The sequence below is a fragment of the Corapipo altera genome, unplaced genomic scaffold (genome assembly GCF_003945725.1).
Source record: "Corapipo altera isolate COAL_440 unplaced genomic scaffold, ASM394572v1 61063, whole genome shotgun sequence".
NCBI classification, from domain to species: Eukaryota; Metazoa; Chordata; class Aves; order Passeriformes; family Pipridae; genus Corapipo; species Corapipo altera.
The window spans coordinates 154,652-172,492 of NW_020885024.1; the positions used below are offsets into that span (position 1 = coordinate 154,652).

The 17,841-nt window shown below is 46.4% G+C and overlaps 1 protein-coding gene across 1 annotated transcript in view; it reads right to left on the reverse strand.

Annotated features, from left to right (window-relative positions):
• The window catches only part of LOC113959172 (CBP80/20-dependent translation initiation factor-like), a gene marked incomplete at its 3' end in the record, with an annotated part of 210,118 nt that overhangs the window by 69,251 nt on the left and 123,026 nt on the right, over positions 1-17,841 (reverse strand). The window contains 2 exon segments of the mRNA XM_027668004.1: positions 8,590-8,916; positions 10,634-11,063. Of these exon segments, the coding sequence (XP_027523805.1) occupies positions 8,590-8,916; positions 10,634-11,063 (757 nt within the window).

The window sequence follows — 17,841 nt, forward strand, 5'->3', positions numbered from 1 at the left end:
AGGTGGCATCTCGGCCTTGATGACCGGAAGCATCATGGGCCCATCGAGCTAAGAACAACTCTCCCTTTTGCTGCCAGTCTAGGTCTACTTGTGACACCCCTATCTGTGCAGCTCGGTCCGCTTCTCTGTTGTTATTATGTTCTTCATTAGCTCGCTTCTTGGACACATGGGCATCTACATGGTGGACTCTCACATTCAGTCTCTTTGCTCTGGCAGCGATGTCCTGCCACAAGTCAGCAGCCCAGATGGGTTTTCCTCCACGCCTCCAGTTCATCTTCTTCCAGCGGTCTAACCATCCCCATAGAGCATTGGTTATCATCCATGAGTCTGCGTAGAGGTAGAGTCTCGGCCATCTTTCTCGTTCAGCGATGTCTAGGGCCAATTGGACGGCTTTGAGCTCTGCAAATTGACTTGACTCGCCTTGACCCTCAACAGCTTCTGCCACTAGTCGGGTGGGACTCCAAACGACTGCTTTCCACTTCCGGTTCCTTCCTACAATACGGCAAGAACCATCAGTGAAAAGGGCATAACACCTTTCTTCATCTGGCAGCTGATCAAATGGCGGAGCTTCTTCAGCTCGGCTCACTGGCTCTTCTTCTTCTTCTGCCAGACTGAAGTTCCCACCTTCAGGCCAATTGGTGATAACCTCCAGAATTCCAGGGCGATTCGAGCTTCCCAATCGTACACGCTGTGTAATCAAGGCTATCCACTTGCTCCACGTGGCATCGGTGGCATGATGCGTAGGGGGCACCTTCCCTTTGAACATCCAGCTCAAGACTGGGAATCGGGGTGCCAGGAAGAGCTGTGCTTCGGTACCAATTACCTCTGAAGCTACTCGTATACCTTCGTACGCCGCTAAGATTTCCTTTTCCACAGGGGTGTAATTGGCCTCAGAACCTCTGTAGCTTCGGCTCCAGAAACCCAGTGGTCGCCCTCGCGTCTCGCCAGGCACCTTTTGCCAGAGGCTCCAGGAGGGACCTTTATCTCCAGCTGCAGAGTAGAGCACGTTCTTTACATCTGGTCCCGTTCTAACTGGTCCAAGAGCCACAGCATGTGCAATTTCTTGCTTGATCTGCTTGAAAGCTTGTTGTTGTTCAGGACCCCATTGGAAATTGTTCTTTTTACGGGTCACAAAGTAAAGAGGGCTCACAATCTGACTGTATTCTGGGATATGCATCCTCCAAAAACCTATTGCTCCCAGAAAAGCTTGGGTTTCTTTCTTGTTGGTGGGGGGAGCCATTGCTACAATCTTATTGATTATGTCTGTTGGTATCTGGCGTCGTCCATCTTGCCATTTCACCCCTAGGAATTGGATCTCTCGGGCAGGTCCCTTGACTTTGCTCTTCTTGATAGCGAAACCGGTCTCGAGGAGAATCTGGATGATCGTCTGTCCTTTTTTGAAAACTTCCTTTGCTGTATCCCCCCATACAATGATGTCATCGATGTACTGGATGTGTTCGGGAGCCTTACCCTTCTCTAGTGTGCCCTGGATCAGTCCATGACAGATGGTTGGACTGTGTTTCCACCCCTGGGGTAGTCGATTCCAGGTGTATTGAACGCCCCTCCAGGTGAAAGCAAACTGTGGCCTGCACTCTGCCGCTAAAGGAATGGAGAAAAACGCGTTGGCTATGTCGATGGTGGCGTACCACTTTGCTGTCTTGGACTCCAACTCGTATTGGAGCTCCAACATATCTGGCACGGCAGCACTCAACGGTGGCGTAACTTCATTTAAGCCACGATAGTCCACAGTCAGTCTCCACTCTCCATCGGATTTACGCACAGGCCAGATGGGGCTGTTGAAGGGTGAATGGGTTCTGCTGACCACCCCTTGGCTCTCCAACTTTCGGATCATTTTGTGGATAGGGATCACAGCATCTCGGTTTGTCCGATACTGTCGTCTGTGTACAGTTGTTGTGGCTATTGGCACTTCTTGATCTTTAACTCGCAGTAATCCTACAATGGAAGGGTCTTCTGAGAGGCCAGGAAGGGCAGACAATTGCTTGGACTCCTCTTCAATCACCGAGGCTATACCAAAAGCCCACCGGTACCCTTTCGGGTCTTTGAAGTATCCTCTTCTTAGGTAGTCCATACCAAGGATGCAAGGGGCTTCTGGCCCCGTCACAATGGGACGCTTTTCCCATTGGTCTCCCGTCAAGCTCATGTCTGCCTCTACTACTGACAATTCTTGAGACCCTCCGGTCACTCCAGAAATAGTAACAGTCTCGGTGCTCTTATACTCTGAAGGCATTACAGTACACTGGGCTCCAGTATCTATCAAGGCCTGGTATTTCTGAGGATGCGATGTGCCAGGCCATCGAACCCACACAGCCCAGTAAACTCGGTTATCTTCTTGGTCCCTCTCCTTCTCCTGGCAGAAGGCAGGGCCCCTCTACTGGTCTTGATCAGAGCATTCGTCGTCAGAGTTTGACTTTGACCTCTTAGACTTTTTGCTGTTGTCGAAGTGGACCTCCATCTTCTCGTGTTTCGGCGATCGCAGTTTCTCTTCTAAGAAATCTCCGTCTACTACATAGACAACTTTCTTGTCAGTCTTCTTTCGCTTCAGCTCCCTCACTCTAGCTTCAAGCTTAGAAGTGGGTTCACCATCCCACTTCTTCATGTTTTCTCCTTTACTACGAAGGTATGCCCATAGTTGGTTACGTGACCAACGCTTGGAGTTCTCTTTCCTTCGACGTGTGAATGACAGGGACCGTGAGCGAGATCGAGACCAGGATCGAGGTCTAGGCCGAGGTCGTCTTTGTCGGTCCCGCCGTGATCTTCCCATTGGCCTTTCTTGGTAGTCTCTATACCTTCTGTCCTCTCTGTCTCTAAGGTCGTCCTCATATCTGGAATATTCATAATCTCTCTCCATTCTTTCCCTATCGTAGGTGCGTCGGTAGAGGGGATTGAAGGAGTCTTCCATATTTTCCTCTATGGTTCTTATCCAAGTACACATGGTTTCCACGTTTGGTTCCTCCATCTTTGGATTATATGCGGATATCAAGCAGGAAACATATGGTTTAGGAGCACCTTGAATTACCTTTTTCCACATTGGTTGCGTGCAGGGAACACTCTCAGGAACTTGGATGTCAATAATCTGGATCAGAATAGATGATCTCCAACATGGCCAATTCCCGTAGGTATTGGATGCCTTCTTCCGCAGTTCTCCACCTTCTTGAAGAACTCTTCAGGGACTCCTTAAATGGGTATTTCACTCTCACTGCGTGGAGGATTCGGAGCCAAAGGCTGGACGCCATTTTCTCTCTCCCCATTTCTTGCTCTGTCACAGGGTCTCGAGCAATGGATCCCAACTGTCGTGCTTCATCACCTTCAATTACATGACTATCAACTCCCTTGTCCCAGCATCGCACCAGCCAGGTGAGGACTTCTTCACCAGGCAAGCGCATATAATCTCTCTGTAAATCTCGAAGCTCTCTTGTGGTCAGTGATTGTGTAATTTCACTTTCTCGCATTATTTCTTGTCCATCTCTCCCACGTAGAATCTTTTCCACCTCTCTCTTTACTCTTCCACTCCTAGGTGGGACTGCTCCCACTTCCTCCCTATATCTCTCATGTGGAGGTGGAGACTGGGCATGCCGTGGGGATAAGCTTCTATATTGTTCACGCCGCGGAGGTGGATTTCTACGCCGTTCATACTGTGGGGATGGACTCCTACGCCGTTCACGCCGCGGAGATGGACTTCTACGTCGTTCATACCGTGGGGATGGACTCCTATGCCGCTCGCGCCGCGGAGATGGACTTTTGCGTCGTTCACGCCGTGGAGATGGACTTCTATACCAGTCATGCCATGGGGATGGACTCCTGTGTCGTTCGTGATATCCCGCGGGTGGAGGTAGTGAGTAATCTTTCGCGTGCTGAGATAAGGGCCTCCTCCTCCAATCATTCACACCTCCAAGAGAAGGTTGAGTCTGGAGGGGTAGGGATAATTCCCCCTCCAATTGAGGGGGATGCTTTGGCTCCTTCTTTGCGTCTTTTGCAACACTGAATGTGTAGTCAGGGTATAAATCATCAAGCGACAATACACCACCGGCCATTTGTACTGTTGCTTTCTTTCCTTTTGATGCCATTCTGTATTCCTTTGGTCGTACCCCTAGTTCCTTTGGACGTGCTTCTTCCCGTGTAGCCGTTTCTTCCTCTTTGGTAGCTGCTTCTTCTCTTCCAATCGCTCCTTCCTCAGTCACAACCACTTCTTCCTCTCTCGCAGTCATGCCTTCATCACTTGCTGTCGCGCCTTCATCACTTGCTCTTGCTCCTTCTCCCATTGCTGCCGCTCCTTCGTCCACTACGTCCTCTGTTCCTTCTTCTTCTCTTTCTTCTGTGCGTTCTAGTTGCGGAGATGGGTCCGTAAGTTCCTTGATCTCCCTTACCCACGTCTTCTTCTTCTTTATAGGGGCAATGATGACCTTCCGGTTCTTAGCTTGGGTCCCGGTTCTAGTGGACTTAGTAGAAATGGCATTGACTTCAGGTTGTGTTTGGACCCCAACTTCTGTGGACCTAATAGGGACATCACTGGTTTCAAGTGGCGTGGTTTGGGTCTCTGTGTCGACCTTAACCCTCTGAAGGTGGTCTATGGCAGCTCGATAAGCATTAGCCAGGCCCCAGCACAAAGCGGAGAATTGCATATTCGGGTCTTTGTAGGAAAAGCACCCTTCTGCCAAACAGTGGGCCATCTCACCAGAATCAAACATTTGTTCTGGTGTGAACTCCCAATTAATGGGGGGTGACACATGTCCTACTAATCTACCGAAATCTTCCCAAGCTCCATGCCACCCGGAGACTGGCCTGTCTGCAACCCTCTCCAAAGTTCCAGCGAGTCCCTTTGAGGTATGATCTTTCCTACAAGAGGGAAAACAACGGAACCCCATTCTTCCAAGTTTAAGGAGCACTTCCAGTACCTTTATCAATGACAGTATGGTTGCGATGAGATTTACATAGTAATTAGAGCCGATTTTTACCATGGGGATCTCCTTTACCAAACCTTCGATGTCAAAATTAAAGGATGGAAGCAATTCGTTCCATCCATCCTCAAGGTCTGGACGTCTCCCTATAGAATAGCCTAACACAGGTGTAAAGGTGGCTAGAATTATAAGACCAATTAATGAAATAGCCATTGTTTTTGTTATTATTTCTTCCTGATCCCAAAACAAACTTTGTTTATATAAACAAAGTTTCCTTGGCTGCTTTCCCAGACTCTGGCAGTGTTCCCAGACCTGTTCCCAAAACAATAGATCGGTTTGCAAAACAACACTGAGCTTGGCTGTCTTCCCGGAGAATGCTTATCAAAACAAGCCAAGCTTAACCAAAACAACCATCCTCTGCTACCAGAAAAGTTGTACAAGTTTCGAGCTGGCTTCCCACCAAGTCCCCAAAACTCGACAACAAGGACCCGCCTCCCAGAGAGGGAAAAGAGGGAAAAAAAAAACCAAAAACTAAGCAGCCAAAGCTATAGCAAATATATATATATATATATATATTTTACATATGAGACAGATACACAAAAGGAAAATACCACACACCTGGGGGGGAGGGGGAAGGGGGAGGGAAAGGGAGAGAGACAAAAAGGGGCAAGGACCGAGCAAGTCAAACAGCCAACCGAAGGCAAACTAGCAGAAATCTCACCACTTCCCTTCGAACAGGCAAAATGACTTGACGCAGCCCAAGGTTCTCCTCTCACGCGAAGCGGATAGCGGCAGTCACTGTAGGCCTCGGCTCCAGATAAGCTCAACCGAAACAGGGACCCACCGTTCTCGAACCTCGCCGGAGAGGAAGAGGGCGCGATCCCTCCCACTGGCTTTATTTATACCTCCAGTTACGTAAAGGAATAGCATGGAATACTTTCGTGATCACTTTTCTAGTTCCTTCCTGGTTACAAGTTGGTCTCCAGGAAGGCCTAGAGTGAAACCACCACACTCACCATGTCCAACCCAGCACTAACCCAACTGCTCACTTCGCCACCAGTCTGACCAGAAGGGACCCATCCCCCTCCACTCCCTGCGTGTGTGTCATGAGGTGCTATAGAATAACCTCAGGGTCCTAGCCACGCCCCTCCTGCCTACTGCAAAAATTAATCCTGTCTTGGTTGGAACCAGGACAGGACATCATGCTCTTATCACACCGTGACTGGTTACATGTTCCCAAGAAACACTTTGAGACTGTCTGGAGATATGAGATATATTATTTATCCTACACTCATGCTATGAAGACCTGAATATGAAGCCATTTATTATTGCACATGTTGCTGCAGTATAAATCAGTCCACTGGGTCTGGTGGTAGGGGTGGAAATGCTGGGGCAAGAGAAGAAAGTAAGTTGGAAAAGTCCTCCCTAACCCATTGTCCTCAATTTTTGGATAACACCCTGCTGCTCCCTGGTCATCGCTTCTGGACTTTATTTTGGACTTCTTGGCATTGCTCAGTCAAATGGGAGAAGACACAAGAGTGACCTGGTACGGGAAGAGTGGGATGCATGGAGGGTTTAGAGCTCCCTCCAGCCCCTTGCTATTAAATCTGAGACTAATGCTGACCTCTATTTGTCTCATCCTGCTTTACAATTGCTCTGGAAATAAATCAATTGGGAAAAAAATCACCTCCTGGTACAGGCGATGGGCAGATGTGTGTGTTGCCCAAGGTCTTTGCAGGGGAGAGTGGAGAAGAAGCAGGCACAGGGAGAGATGCTGAGTTTGATACGCAACCAGAGTGATGAGAGAAGCAAAACGGGACCAATGACTTTTTCCAAAATTATCTTAGGTTATGTTAAATATTGATTTTCATTATTTTATTTTGTTTCTTATTTCCCTGTTTGCTGTGTTGCCCAAAAGCCAACTCAAGGTACAGGCAAAAGGGCACAGCATCCAAGGGATATCACAGAGAAATTAAATGAGAACTTTATATGCCCCACAGATGGCATGTGTGTGTGAGGGAATGGCCAAATGGAGACACATATTAAATTAAGGATAGAAATTCATGGTTTCAACTCTACATATCCTGTCTCCAGAGAGGCAGAAAGAGGTCCATGTGACACCCTCCTCAGAGAGTTCCCCTTTGATGATGGTGTCAGAGACTGAAATGGTTAATGATTTATTCATTCTAGGATTGCCAGGAGACTTTTGCAGGCTTTTGCAGGACTTATGCATTATACCTCTGATGGGAAGCTAGGTTCATCTCTCCCTCCAGTGCTGCTGAAGGTGTCAAGCCCTGAAAAGGCGAGAAGAGTCGAGTTTACCATGCCCTCCACACGGACTCTGCGCTGGGCTGTCCAAGACATTGGGGGTTTGTGGCATGCCCATCCCCCTCTCTGCCAATCTTGAAAGGTGGGAAAAATGTTGGGGCTTCGTGGCATGGCCCATGACACTATTCCATGGAAAACTCCCCGCCCCAGGGGAGGTGCAAAAAGCGTTCTGGAAGTATATATCAACTGGTAACTTCTTTGGGGGTTTGGGTTTTTCTTCTTCCCCACCGCCAGCGAATCGAGACCATCGCTTTTAGGATTACCAAGTTCCATTGCTGGATCCAGTGGGAGGTGACTATATACATTTTTCCACTCGCATCTTTTCTTTTTCCTTACTCCCCTTTACCCTTATCTTGTCTTTCTTTCCCTTATGCATTTTCCCCCAAAGGTTATCTTTATGCCATATTGCTATAGATGATATAGATGATAACACCCAAAATGCTAACATACCTGTTTACCTTTGAAACAAAATTGTTCTAAAATAAACCCTACATATATATGTTTTCAAACACCGATTATTCAGTGTCGTTTCACTCTAATCCACCCCAAGGGAATTATTAATAAGAACCTGGGTTACCCTCTCCCTTTTCTGGGGCAGGTCGTAACAGATGGCACTACAGTAAAACATGCTCCCCCCATCAGATCGTGGGCAGTTGAGGACAATCCTGTTTCCCCATCATCCACCATTATCATAGAATCACCTAGGTTGGAAAAGACCTCCGAGATCATCAAGTCCAACCATTAAGTTCATGGACCAGTTATCAGAGCCACTGCTTTTTTCTCCCCCATAGCTTTATTGTCACTGATGGTTTTGGAGCAAACAATCAACCAGTGCTGCATATGCCAATAAACAAGTCACCCAGAATAATTAGCAAATGCCCAAATTATTTCAGTCTGTGTTGCAATCAGAAACCATGACCAAGACCTTCAGCCAGGCAATGCAACCAACAGCCTACTCAGGGAACATGACTTAACTTGGTGTCTCTGGTGCTGAGATGGACCCTCCAGTGTAAGACCCTCCAAGTTCACTTCTCTTCATGCCATGGGGATGCTGCCACAAGCAACCCACTCATTTCATGGATAGGCCCCGGTGTGAGATACCATAATTACATGTACAGTTCAGGAAATGGGAATGAAGAGCAACTTGACAATGCCCTCAGTGCCACATTATCTATGGTAACCATTAAAGATGTGCACAGACAAAATTGCGGGTACACTTCTGTTCTCCTCTCATCAACTGGGTTCAAAAGAAATTTGATAGCAGCTCAGCTCCTGTCCAAATGCATGGTAAGACAAAAGCAGGGTGAAGCTGCAGATATCTAACCAACTAATTTTATCTCATTACCTGCAACATGTTGAGGAGCAGACTCCGGAATTTAGTTCCCTCCACCATGAAGAGGGTCATTTTGTCACAGAGTTTGGTTGCCATGGAAGCAAAGCTGTGGTCCATCACTGCTTTCTGGTATATGGTCTTTATATCCCCCAGCATCTCCTCAGAGTTGGTAGAGTTCTGGGCCTCCTCCATGAATGTGGTGAGCTTGGAGTCAATGTCACCGCTGTTGTTCCTCATGCTGTTGAGAATTTCAATTAATTTGTCCATTTTATTCTTTTCAGAATTGGTGGTTTCCACTATGACTTTGTCCTGGTCCGTGAAAAGGGAAAGACAAGGTATCTGTTACACAAGGAAAAAACAGACATATCAACCTTTGTCCTTCCACAAACAGCAAAGGGGGAAGGGGATTGGAGAAACATATAAACAGACATAGAAAAACCAAAACATCTTTTAGCAACACAATGGTATAATCTCAGCATTGAAAACCAAAGTGAATGAATCCTGTCCCAGAAATTCTCTCTTTCTCCATTTCCCACAGCACTCAATCCCAAAGTCTTCCCCCTCAGGGAGAAGATTTCCTCAAGGGTCCTGAGCTAGGATGCCAAAGTCCAACCACCCCCGCCTGTCTTTGACATCTTGGACCAGTTTCTGGGGGTGTCTGCAACATGGTGATAATGGACCTTTTTTTGCCTCTATTTTGAAAGTGCACTGATGTTTGCAAAATGTTCAGATAACAATCCTACAAAAATGTCTACTTTTTAATATATATTTAATGATTTAAATTGAGATTAAAGAGTCACACGATCCCAGTATTTGAAAAACTCTTAACTGTCCCATCTCTTGGCTGTTACACTTTTCCCTTCACATCATTACCATAGAATTTATTGTTTCTTTTCAACATTTAATTATGCATTTGCCCTTTTCCCCCAGTGTAAGGCATGCATCCTGCTTGCTCTGGTCTGCTTCCTTCTCCTCCTCTAGTTCAATCTTAAAACATGCTATATAATACAAAATTGTAACAATTTTTCAGACAACCCCAATGCCAAATAGCAGTTGGAGTTGTCCAAAACTCCCATCAGGAGGCCAGTTGTGTTGACAAACATCTACCCAAGAGTGGGTGCTTATGTGATGTGTTTCTTATAACACTATAAATTCACAGGAAGAGCATTAAAATGAATACTCTGAAAGTCTCTACTATACTCCCATTGTTTTAAAGAACATAAAAACAACTAACATAATCTCTTCTTCCCCACATGCATAAATAACAAATGCACATGCATTCAAAGGTATACATTTCCAACATGTAATTGTATATGTTCAGGCTATTTTTCCTACTTATTTTGGAAATCTCATTGAAGATACCCCCATGGATGCATTTTCTAGTCTGACAAAAGAATCTCAAGAGAAAGAATCTGAGTTTCACAGGGGGTAAATGGAGATATCTCCAAATTCCTCAGAAATCTGAGGCTGAATATTGTTTCGAAAAAGTAATTCTCTTCTGCCACTTGCGTACAATAGTTTTGTTATTGTTAGGTTATTGGAAGGAAGTGGGAAAGATAAGGTCATTTCAATTCATTGCTGAGATAAATGGATATTAACTTTGAAGTATCTGACTCCAAGTATTCAACACTCAAAAGTCAAAGTTTGGGATTTAGCTCTGTAATTGTGGAGAGATGAATTGCCTTTTTTAGACCTCTTTGCAAAGTCAATGAGCTCTGCAGACTGGGAGGGAGTTAGTTGGAAGGAGTGCCCACATTGTAGTCCACATATGAACCAGCTTTCCCCAAGGGTATGCAGGGGGAGAGTTCCCAGTCCTTGAAGAACTCAAGCTGGTAGCAACCAAGAAGTCAAGCTAAGAGCCTTAATTATGTCAATAAAAGACCTCCCAAAGAAGCATGAAGACACGTCGAGAGAAGTGTTGACACTGGGAGATTAAGATAAGTTGGGTGCATTGATGGAAAGGTCCCTTGAGCCCACCTCACACTTTGCATGGAGAATGGTCAACAGCCAGACTCTTGGAAAAAGGGAAACTCAACGTTTTCCTAAGAAATAATACCTTTTCTTTCAACCCGTCTTTGGAAGACTGAAGTAAATTGATCTTAGGTCTTTCCCCAATGCGCTCATGAATACTGCCTTTCTGCTTGATCTCTGACTCTTGGATGTAATGCTGAGACTGCTTCTTCACAACCTCTGGGCCTTGGTGCATCTCCAAGGGAATGTGCACCGTATAGATGGAGGTGTCCTCGATTTTGAAATTCTCTGTCTCTTTGGCATTTCTGTGTGCTTCTTTGTCACTGAGTGAGTGCTTCTGGTTGTGGTGCCATCTCTGGTTCTGACTGTAGCCGGGGTGGCCTGTCCTGCCTGAAGAGTGAGGGGCCTGGACTCCTTGGTAGAGTTTCTGGTGGTCCCTGTTGTGTTTGGTGCCACCTTGCTGATGATCTGTGTGCTGCTGAGACTTGTTCCCATCAGGAAGTCTCTGCTGTGGCCTGGAAAGTCAAAGAAAGCCATTAGTTCACCCTTTTCTTCATAGTCCTGTTTGGTCAACACATCTGTCCCACCAAACAGTCTGGTCCTTGGCAGGTGGGCTCTGTGGGTCTCCCTACCACAAAAGGGGATCCAATTTCTTGACATCTAATACAACCTCACACCTCTAAATATCTTTCAGCAACAGGGATGTTTTAGCTGAAAGTTTTCATGAACAGTTAGATAACATTACTTAGGTTCCCAGGAAAATTTCTCCCAGGTTTCTGTGTTTTCTGTGTTGCTTCCACACTGAACCAGGAAAGATCTGGTTAGTTGCAGCTGAGCAACGGGAAGTCAGGCAGGCAAGAAATATCAGGAGACATTTTTTCTGAAGACCTAAGGACCTCTTGATACACCTGGTCTACAGCATCATTTGGAGGAACTGCCTGCAAATGTCTTGCTCAAGAGACTATAGTGGCTCAGAAGGGGAAAGTAAGTGTCGCGGTCCAAAAGGGGGACAGGACACCAGAAAGGGTGCAAGCAGACTTGTTTATTCAGGCGTGCTCCTGATTCTTAACCATCCCGCCAGGGAAAAAGGGGCAGAACATAGGGTGGGCTATCAGACAGACAAACAGGGGAGCAAATCAGAACAGGGCACAGGCAAAAGGGGGAGGAGTGGGGGAAACAGGGAGCAGGCAATCTCATGGTAGGCCTGGGCATGTGCAGTTGTGCACTGCACAGCATGAATACAATGAAACCACACAGTAACAGCAACGTCCATATGAAAGTCCTGCCAATTGCTGCATGCTTTTCTCCATCCTGAATCGTGTTCCGTCACATCTCACTCTTTCTTATTCTCTTGAAGCACGGCTAGAAAATATCTGTTTTGATAGTCCTCTTACAGTTCGCTGTGACATAAGAAATAGTTAGTAACAATACAAACAGAGAAAGCAAAATTTCAAAGCAAGTTAGAAAGGGTTTGTTTAAATGGACTTGGGGGAGGACCGATCTGCATCTTCCCAATCAGTTTGGACAGCTGCATTTGCTGAGTGACTCCCCCCCTAAAAATTGTTTCCAGCCCAAGATGCTACAGCTCCATGGTATCTCTATGGACTACGAGATCCTGGAAAATAAACAGAACATGTTAGAAGAGAGAATTTAGGATTGGAATCACATGGTAAGGGCATAACTTGCATAATCGGTTCATCTGAGTTAAGCTGAACTGCAGGGATTGCTGTGGTTTCCTGGCACTTGCTGAAGGGATGGGCTACGCAGGATGGAACGCGGTTGAGGGGGTGCTGCCTTGTTTCTTGACAGTTCACAGGTGCACTGTTTAAGATCTGGCATTGAATTAAAAGTCACTTTTCTTCTCAAGTCTGGTGACTTTTTCGGAGGTAGTAGTTCTCCATAGATGTTAGTAAGAGACCTGCAATTTTTTGTCCAGTGTCTGCCTTTTCCGCACCGTTTGCACGGCGTCTTTGGAAGCTCCATCTTTGTAATTAATTGTGGACAGTTCTTTTTTATATGTCCTGTCTCACCACAGTGAAAACAGGTTTGTGGTCCAGCCAAAGCTTCAGCTATTAGTCTTGCTTTATGAGAATTAGACCCCACATTACGACATGCCTTGACCATGTCCATAGGAGTAGGATCCCTAAGAGTTCTTAGTATTTGCTGGCAATCATCATTAGATTGCTCTATAGCCAACCTTAAAAATAGTGCATCCTGAGCTTCTGGGTGTTTAACTTGTTTTGCAATTGCTTTCTTCAGCCTTTCTGCAAAGTCTATGAATGGTTCTGTTGGTTTTTGTTGTACTTGTGTGTATGAAGGTGTAGGTTCAGCAGCCTCAGCAATGGTTTGAATAGTTTGGAAGGTTAGATTTTTTGAAATGTCCAATTCATTCATAGGAATCTTGGTTTGGGCCTCATTGGAAATATATGGACCCACTCCGAACAGTCTATTAAAGGTCTCCAGGACTGGAGTCCCTGTGATTGCTGAGGTTTGCTGGGCATGCTGGTGAATACGAGTTTGCCATTCATCTAGGAAAAGCGTTGCTTGCATATTAGTGAAGAAAGCACTTATTAAATCTTTTATGTCGTTTGGAGTGAACGTGTAAGCAGCAAAAAGTGAACCAAGTACCCTTATTACATAAGGTGAATTTAACCTGTAGTCAGTAATAGCTTGTTTTGTATCTTTCAGAACTGGGAGGGGGATTGGTTCCCAGACAGGGTGATTGTTGGGATGATAAAACACGGGGAATGCTTTAACCAAATTCAAATCATCAGCTGTTGACGCTTGTTCCTTTATGTAAGTCCATCTGTTCCTCTGGGCACTGGCGGGGCAGGGACAAATACATTCGCAGGGTGGTGGTACTGAAGGGGTTAAAGCGCCAACTGCTGGCACGGCGGGATAAGCAGCGCTGCCGTGGGGAGGGGGGCTGCCAGGGGCCGTGCTGTGCGCGGGGGTCGGCGCCGATGGCAGCAGGCTCAGGGGGCGGTGGGAACGCGGTGCCGGACAAGTTTCCACGGGTGGGCTAGGAGGCGGTGCCAGTGGGAGAGGCGCGAAATCCTTGCATGGCGTTTCTCCACGCTGTGTGTACTCCCGCGTTCACTCCCTGGTTTTGCCCGCGCGGTCGCTTAGCTCGTCGACGCCATGATGCAAGAACCGCTGGTATTCCGCGCTTTGTTTCTCCCTCCCGCCGTCCACGCTCTCCCCTGCCCCCCCGCCGCTCCAGGACCCTCGGGACTTGCCGCTCTCAGGGGATTTAGACTTGGATTTTTTCTCCAATTCTTGGAGATTTTCATTGGAACTGGTTATTTGGTGTTGCAGCACCATCAAAATCAATCTCCAAGCAATTAATGCTTCGGCTGCGTTTTTGTCTCCTCTAATCTTTTGTTTCCATATCTGATGTCCAATATTTTCCCAGTCCTGTATTTTTAAATCGTCCGAGACCACTTCGCTGCGGTTTTCTAGCCATTTTGCAAGCGATTTCGCAGACTTTTTATCTAAGGGGTGTCCACGTTCAATAATAAAGTCTTTTAGTTTGCTGTATACAAATTTTTGAGGGGTTGATAACCAGAGGTCCATTGCGAAATTACTTAGGTTTCTGTTAGTCTGCAGTTGGTTTTAAAGTTGATTTTGTGAGAGTGGGAGATGGGTGAGGGATCAGGAGCTTCCCCGGTGCTCACCTTTTTCGGTGCGAGGGCCGTATGCAGCAAACTGGAGTTCACTGGGAAGGACCAGCGGGACGGAAACGCCTCTCTCTGCGCCGTCCGAGCCCTCGTGGCGTGGGAGAGGTTTTCTTAAGGCAAAAACCTTCTCTGCCCGACGGTAGGCGCCATTTGTCGCGGTCCGAAAGGGGGACAGGACACCAGAAAGGGTGCAAGCAGACTTGTTTATTCAGGCGTGCGCCCGATTCTTAACCGTCCCACCAGGGAAAAAGGGGTAGAACATAGGGTGGGCTATCAGACAGACAAACAGGGGAGCAAATCAGAACAGGGCACAGGCAAAAGGGGGAGGAGTGGGGGAAACAGGGAGCAGGCAATCTCATGGTAGGCCTGGGCATGTGCAGTTGTGCACTGCGCAGCATGAATACAATGAAACCACACAGTAACAGCAACGTCCATATGAAAGTCCTGCCAATTGCTGCATGCTTTTCTCCATCCTGAATCGTGTTCCGTCACAAGCAAGCCCCCATGTGCTGGCCGTAACCAGTAGTTGAGATGATAAGTCCCAAAAAAACCCAACAGTGGAATGGAAAAAAACACTTTGGCATCCTCAGACATCTAGGTTTTCCACACAGGTTGCATCATGGCTGTCCCAAGCAGACAAGGCAGAACCAGAATGCCATCATCAAGGATGCAACTAAGAAGGAGATTGGCCTGGCATCATCTGCTTTTACCCAGAACAGTGCCGGGCCAGCCCTAAGCAGGGCAGCAGTTCCCTGCCTGCCTGCTGCCTCTTGAATCTGAGAGCACATGGGATGCTTTAATGCTCAGGTCCTTACAAGGCTGCTGGAAGCAGCATTGGAGGCTCACATGGGACTTCTCTCTAGCATCGTCCCCCGAGTCAGGGAAACAACCGTGAGCACTGCAGTGACCACAGTGGTTTGCATCTGTACTGGTTTTGTAGCCCTGCTCAGCCTCATACCTCACCCCAAACCCTCACCCCCATTTGGATAAATAGCAGAATTTATTTTAAACCCATTGCATAGCGATTTATTTTATTTTCATCATCTGCACTGCTTGCTAAAGGTGGTCAGATGAAGGAAGCAGTCATTCACAAATACATTTCAATGGTCAGTGGCTAAACAGTCTCCAACCCTGCCTACCAAAGCCATCTGCCCATAGAATCTATATTCCTTGGAATCCCCAGGAGTTAAAACCTATATTTGAGGCCAAGTGGCTCTTAAACATAAAGAGTGAGGGATCGTGTTTGGCAAACACAGGTTGAAGAGGTTTGGTGGTGGTGGCAGTGGAAGGAATTTGTGTTTAGTCTCAAACCACCAGAGCCGGTTTTCTGAGATATTCACTTGGGTTTTTTTGTTTGATTGGTTTTTGGGGGTGTTTTTGCAAGCCGAATGGAAGGGAATTTAAAAAAAAAAAAAGGAAAAAAAGAAGATGGGCAAAGTTTTCCTGTTTGCTGGAGCTTACAAGCAGTTAATGAGTACAGATTCTCCACATCACATTTTTCCTAGCATTTCTTTCCTCTCATTGATGCAATCACATAAACTGCTTTGTAAAGAGTAGCACTTATTAAATGGGGAATGTCAAAATAAAAGTTTGTTAAAACCTTTATCTGGTACTAAGTCCTCACATGCTTAAGCATATACGTTTTGCTTTCTGTGGTTTTGTTCCTCTCTTCTCTCAAACATCTAACTGTTTGGGTGCACTTCTGGCCTTGGGTTATAAGCCAGACAGGCTGCTACTGTATTTAAATGGAAAATATTGCACAGAAATTATAGAAGTTGAACACAGACACAGCTTAAATTTCAGCAGAGGTAAGGGAAAATGCCTGGAAATGAGCTGGAAACTAAACTCTGCTGTGAATTCCTGCAAGAAATACATGTGGGGTCAGTTTTTTCCTAAAGACATAATGATATTATAAACCAAACTGTTTAATGGTTGTGAAAGAAAAACACATTTCAGATAAAAAAAACCCCAACAGTTAAACCAATGTGGAACATGCAAGATTGGGGCTTTTGCAATAGAATGGGGAGAGGACAGGCAGCTCCATCCCTTTGTAGGACAGGTAAAAGGTGATATCCTCATGGCAAGGGGCAGAGCAAACACAGACCGAAGCTTTGCAGCCACTGACCACAGGATGGAAAACACCAGAGTTAAATAAGTTAAGGAAAAAAGATTGGAAAAAAGAAAAGGCAAAGGAAGGAGAATGGCCAGCAAGGAGCAAGCAAGGTCTAGACGATCATCCAGCATTCAAGCAAAGACTTGCTGTGTGCTTTTATCTTCCCAACACCCCAGCGAAGAAGAAAAGCCAAGAAAAAATAGGATCTGCAGTGAAGAGCCAAAGTTGGGAGAAGAGGGCCCAGATCTCAAAACTTTTTTGAAAGCACGGCATCACAAAGCCCATGAGGTTGGGATGACCAATCCTTGCTCTCAGGTGTGACCAAGGTGCTGGGGACATAGAGAGCCCCAGGACAGGGTAAGCTGGGGACCAGGGCATCCCACAACATGCACCTGTTGTGGGTTGAGTTGATGGAAACAACCTCATACTCGTTCAAGGGCAGGAGTGTAGGTGCGCAAATGGCAGCTTGGGGTGACATGACAAGCTTAGGAAACCAGACCATGTAGGAACCCAAAGGCACTTTCCAACCCAGGCTTTTAGGTTGTCGTATCAGGGTGAATTTATGCTGATACTTTTGGTCTGTGTTTGGTCCAGACAACTGTAAAAGTTTTGTTCTTTCCCTGCCAAGTTCACTGATAAATGGGTACCTCGTCCTTGGAGAGAGAGCTTCTTGTATAAACTGTTTTAATTGGTGTTTTGCGATTGGCTAATCGTCCTCCAAGGTTGCTTGAAGGAGAGGCTGAAGAAGAGAGGATGAAGTAATGCCCCCAGACTCATTTGGAAAAGACCCCCCGAGTGCAGTACGCAGGTGCAGGGAAAGCTATGCATGCACAGAAGAGATGCACTTACATAACCAAAGGGGTGGGACGAAGGGCCTCTGGCTGGGCGGTGATGACCACTCCTGCCTAGGTTGAGGTCACTCAGTTAATTGTATAAAAGCAGATAGCGCTTTCTTGGAGGAGAGCTAGCTTCACATCAAGGACAACATTGCCTTTTGGCAGGGACACCTGCCAGTTTCTGAACTTACTGACTCTCCAAGGATGCATCTTCTGCTATGGGTAATTATAGGCATGCTAGGTTGGTAAGATAACTTTATGGGCAACAGCTGGGTAACTGGGGAGGTCATGCTGGGAGTTTATTTCTCTCCTCCTTCCTCCCTGGTGGGTTTGTTCATTTTGTTGGCCACCTCTTGGTACAAAATATTGTTTTTTGTTGAGCTTTCAACGGTGTCATGGTTTCAAGATTTCAGTATGCTCGAACTCTCCCTAATACAGTTGTGATGCCGAAGGGAGGAACATCTGAAGCTTGAATCACACAGCAACATCTCCAAGAAAAGCAAGAATTCACCACATAAAATATGCTGCAGTTACTGGGAAATCCTTCTGTCCCTCTCTGCTCATCCTTTGCTGTAAGGACACTGCCTTGCAGGGTACCCTACTTCAGCTACAAGAAAAAGTATCTAGACAGCACAATGGTCTCTTACCTCTTGACTCCATTTAA